The sequence below is a fragment of the Lupinus angustifolius genome, chromosome LG04, assembly GCF_001865875.1.
Source record: "Lupinus angustifolius cultivar Tanjil chromosome LG04, LupAngTanjil_v1.0, whole genome shotgun sequence".
In the NCBI taxonomy this organism is placed as follows: Eukaryota; Viridiplantae; Streptophyta; class Magnoliopsida; order Fabales; family Fabaceae; genus Lupinus; species Lupinus angustifolius.
Genome location: NC_032012.1, coordinates 16,566,667 through 16,571,940, shown reverse-complemented (window position 1 = coordinate 16,571,940; position 5,274 = coordinate 16,566,667). Strand labels below are relative to the sequence as shown.

Below are 5,274 nucleotides of genomic sequence, written 5' to 3'. Positions count from 1 at the left end.
TCAGGGTGTGTGGCCGGCAATCACAACCAAATTACACCACAATTATGGTTGACACCAAATCATAGTGACACGGACCTAACCTCATCACGTCGTATTGAATTCAAAAATATTCTTTTTAACCATAAAAAAGTCATATCATAATGACCACATTTGGTATCATAATGGCCTCAATGACAACATTTATAATAACTCCAACCATGATCACAATCGTAATCGTAACCATAACCATAATTTAAAATACTAAATGCAAATAAGATGATGTTATGTCGAACTTCAGATAGCTCAAAGTTGAATCACAATTTAGATAGTAGAACATAGCTAATTCTACATTTCAAACTCATGAGCTGGTGGCATTAAATTCAAAATGATCATAGAATCAATCATACAACATAAGATGTTAATATTGACAACATTAGCCAAGCATGTAAAAAACACAAATTGCATCCAATAATTCTAGGTTCATAATCCAATAGTTCTAGGTTCATAATAATTCATAAAAAAGAAAGATGAAAAGAGAACTATGAATGCATGTGAAACAAAAGGTAATCGAAAGTACTAAAAGAAGGGACAAAGCAAACAAGAAAATAGACACCCACTAAAGATGTCCGAATGGAAATAGAATTCTCATCAAAACTTATCTATTCTCTTTATATGTTTTTTCAAATGTTGGTTTATGGATTGATTGCTGGTTCTTACTTGGATATCATGATTTTGACAAACTCCTCATAGTTGATATACCCATCACCATCAACATCAGCCTCGCGAATCATCTCATCAACTTCTTCATCAGTCAGCTTCTCACCAAGATTTGTCATAACATGGCGAAGTTCGGCTGCAGAAATAGAACCATTCTGATCCTTGTCAAACACACGGAAAGCTTCCTTAAGCTCCTCCTCCGAATCGGTGTCTTTCATCTTCCGGGCCATCAAGTTGAGGAATTCTGGGAAATCAATGGTACCATTGCCATCACCATCAACCTCGTTTATCATGTCCTGCAATTCTGCCTCAGTTGGGTTCTGTCCAAGTGATCGCATTACAGTCCCTAGTTCCTTGGTAGTAATACAGCCTGTAGCATGAAATAGAATAGTTTGAAACACAAGAAAGGATACAGTTTAACCTTAAAAAGGTGAATTGCATTGCATATTTTTTAGAGGACATTAAAAAAATGAAAAGTTCAATGTCATTTTTATTTTGAAATGATATAATCTATAGTCGAAAAAGGATATACATGTAAAGTAGTTAAGAATATTGTGAACACACGTTATAAATTTAACAATGCAGTTCTTTACAGAAATCATATGTCCAACCCTAACATGATACAATCAAGGGAGAAACAGCACCACAAATAGGAGTGTAATGATTTAATTTGATTTTTGATACAATTAAATAAACGATTAGAAAGACATGCTTCAGTTTGATTGAATTTTTAACTAACAAACTCACATTCAGGCTCCAAACATACCCAGAAATATGAAAAAAGACTGGTACAATAAAAATAATTTAACATTAACCAAAATAATGAAAATAATGGAAATAATATTTAGAGAAATATAATTATATTTGATGAAATTGTCCGTTCTCTTTTATTTTCTCGATGATAAGAGACAAAAAGGGGTCTGGAAAAAGTAGTGAATAACTTTTTTAATGTAACGGTTAAAATGAAATCATTTTTACTTTTAAATAAAAATAATATTAAATAAAAACATTTTTATTAAAATATAGTAAAAACTAAGCTTTTGTATAGGATTAAATTATTGTCTAAATAATAACATCTTTCCTTATATGAAATAAGGAAAATATTGTTTAAATATGTGATTTTTCATTTAAATAATGAAATAATTTTTTTAAATATGTACTTTCGATTCGAGTGTTTACTTCTCTAAATCCGCAAACCAAACTGATCTTTGAACTACTGAACCAAATACATTTTTCACTTCGATTTAGTTCAATCCCAACAATTTCACATTTTAAAAGAGTATCGCTTATTCCCCTAACCACAATCCAGAGTGTGAAAATGGTAAAACTAATGAGAGAAAAATCTAAGGAACGAAATAATCTAATACCTATGAGATCTAGATATCAAATGAGAGAAAAACTTGTACTTATATAAATATAATTAATAAAACTTTGACATCATATAGAAAATTTAATTCTAATTACATTTAGTCACAAATAATTGTTCTGAATAAAACAAAAAATACATATCTCACGTGTTGGATATCTTTCTACAAGTATTTTTCTAATCAAATGAATAGTCCATGAGAACAAAAAAAGCAGAAGAAAAAAGAACAGTCCCTATTTCTGTATCCAAAATACAAACACCCATTAGTCAAATATCAAGCACCAAATTCCACATCCAAAACAAGCACTCTAATTTGAGCATCGTACATGAAGAAATCAAACCCAAGTTCAAATTTTGAAAAGGCTATAATATTTCACTACCTCATCATCACCCAATCCAAACATAAACAAAAAATGATCATATCAAGTGTGACAAGCACGAGAATCATATAAGTTACAGAAGTAACACTAACCCCATTCACAAATCAACAACAATTGAATACATGCAACAATAATATGAAGAATTGAAGAGATCTAAAAAAGAGACAAAAGAGGTTGCAGAGAGAGAGAGAGATTTAGAAAAGAGAGACCATCGCCATCCTTGTCGAAGAGACTGAAGGCTTCCTTGAACTCAGCAATCTGGTCATCAGTGAGCTGGTCTGCCATGGGAAGGGAGAGCGAGAATCGGATGAGAAAGAGAGACAGAGAAGGAATAAGGTGGTGAAATATTTCAGATGACGAGCGGGCACACATATATATATACATACACGGGTTGGATCCTCTAGACTACTCCTGGCCCATATTCTAACTTGTGGGTAATTACGAAGAGCACCAATAAGTTTAAGAGGTGCGTAAATCACTATTATATTATATTATATTATATTATATTATATTATATTATAATAACCAAAAATAATAATTAAGATATATTGATTTTTATAATATTTTGATTTTGTCTCCATAAACAATATATTTTGTTTAATTTAATTACATTTATAACTTTTTTGTTCAAGAGATTACACATATCTCTTAAAGAAATAATCATTATAATATATATAGTTAGAGATGATTTATATACGTATAAAAAAATAAATGAGTAATTTATAACGATAGATGGTGGGGACTGCTCTAGCTGCACTTTTAATCCAAAGACTTCAAGTCACATTGTCTTGTGAAAACTTTGGTCCTACTCAATTAAATAAGATTAAACCCAAAATAATTGGGAAGCACTTAAAATTATTAAAAATATAGAGACATTTTTTCATCTAGTATTATTTGTACGATATATATTATTAAACCAATAACCATATTGATACGGTTGTATAATAATCAAATTGAATATATGTATACATATATTATGTATTAAAAACAAATAAATAATATCATAAATATTTTCAAACTATTTATTAAAAAAATGTATGACCGGATGATGATTCATATACAATTTAAATGAAAACAACCAATATGATCAATTTTGTTTGATATAATCGTATAAGCTATATAATTATTATACAATACTAATATGGTGATTGATTCACTGATTTTTTGACTGAGTTGATTGATACCTTATGATTTTTATAACTATGATTCCATTATTTTACCTAATTTCATTTCAAAAAGTAGAAATACCTTATTAGAATATAATTATACATAATTAGGAATTATACATTTATTTTAACTATATATTTCTAAATAATTAGTAAATACATATGATGTGATTCGATGTGACTGGTGATTCAATTGATTAAGTTTTATATGAATATCTTTTAATTTAATATTAGGCTTATGTTTGATAACAATATTACACATCTCAAAGGACAGGCTTTGCTCCAAACTACATTTAACTCTTTTCTTTCTTTTTTTCGAAAATTTTATACTAGTTTTTAAGCATTAATAATTTTTTGAAAATTGCTTTATTTATTTATTTTTAAAACATATAAATTATTCATTCATTGAAGATAATAATGTTCCACATGGAAAAAATAACTATATATAATAAAGCTTTGTTCTCAAATAGTTAGTGTAATATTTTTTTATAAAGTGTCATTCTCTATTTGTTTGTATTACTTATATAAGAGCCGATGATAATTAAATATGAATATTGAATAATATACTAATAGTATAAAAAACTCTAACAATGCTTACATTTTTCTATTACAATTATCTACTATTTGATAGGAAGGATATTAATGATTTAATTAATTTTTGAAGTAATTCCTTTTTAAATTAGATATTTTTGTTATTTCTTTTATTAAAAGAGATTTTCCTTTAATATTTTACCATTTTGAATATCAAGTTGCATTTTCAATTTTTTCATTTAATTTCTTTAAGATATGGGAATCAACTTAGAGTCTGAAATATTTTTGTTTAGAAATTTTCCCTAAGACAAAAGCTTGGATTAGGTTCCTTAATCATACTCAAAGTGATTCTTTTGATTTATTTTTAATTTAGTCATGAACTTACTCTTCTTGTTAGGGGTGTAAGCGATTTCGATTTAAACCATAGCTCTGGTGGAACCGAACTAAAGGCTTGGTTCAGTTTCATGATTTGATTTGATTATTTTTGTAAGGACTCATTTATCTTTTTTCAGTTCATGGTTTTAGAAATTTACAAACAGTTAGAACTGAAGTATATATTAAATAAATATATACTACGAAATAATGGTGTATTTTCATTTAAATCTTCAACCAATTTTGTGACTTAATTTACCAATTTTGTGTGAATAATAATATTATATATGTTACTAAATTGTTATTATGCTAGTGTTATATATGTTACTACTTACTAAATTGTTATATATATATATATATGTATATATATATATATATATATATATGTTATTTTCTCAATGTCTTGATGACTTGGAACATATTTTCTAACTTATATGATATTGAGTTTGAAACTAACAAATACCATAAATTGTTATGCATGTATTGCTATATATGTTACTAATTATATATGTTACTAAATTGTTATGTATGTGACTAGTTGTGAATTTTATTGTTATATATATAATTAATTATGGATTATACTATTATATTTTATATGTAGTCATTCGTTTTTTTTCCCTTCTTAAATTACATAATTGTTAAACATGTTACTAATAAGCAATTATGAGTTTTAAGTTTTTTACTCATCTATTTATTATTTGTATTTTCTTATCTATACTACTATATAAAGGTAAAACATCTCTAAGGGGTATATAGGTAATTG

General features: G+C 27.2%; 1 protein-coding gene across 1 annotated transcript; it reads right to left on the bottom strand.

Moving 5' to 3' along the window:
- LOC109346030 (calmodulin-like) lies at positions 439–2,781 on the bottom strand. The gene is made up of 2 exons (XM_019585377.1): positions 2,652–2,781; positions 439–1,066 (listed from the first exon to the last, which is right to left on the bottom strand). The coding sequence occupies exons 1-2, from the start codon at positions 2,725–2,727 to the stop codon at positions 693–695; spliced, it is 450 nt and encodes a 149-aa protein (XP_019440922.1). The 5' UTR covers positions 2,728–2,781; the 3' UTR covers positions 439–692.

Bases quoted from the DNA above. Each gene is read 5' to 3' on its own strand.
- LOC109346030 (XM_019585377.1), bottom strand. From the start codon at position 2,727: ATGGCAGACCAGCTCACTGATGACCAGATTGCTGAGTTCAAGGAAGCC. The intron at 1,067-2,651 runs GTCTCTCTTTTC...TTCATGCTACAG, and splicing joins CTTCGACAAGGATGGCGATG to GCTGTATTACTACCAAGGAA.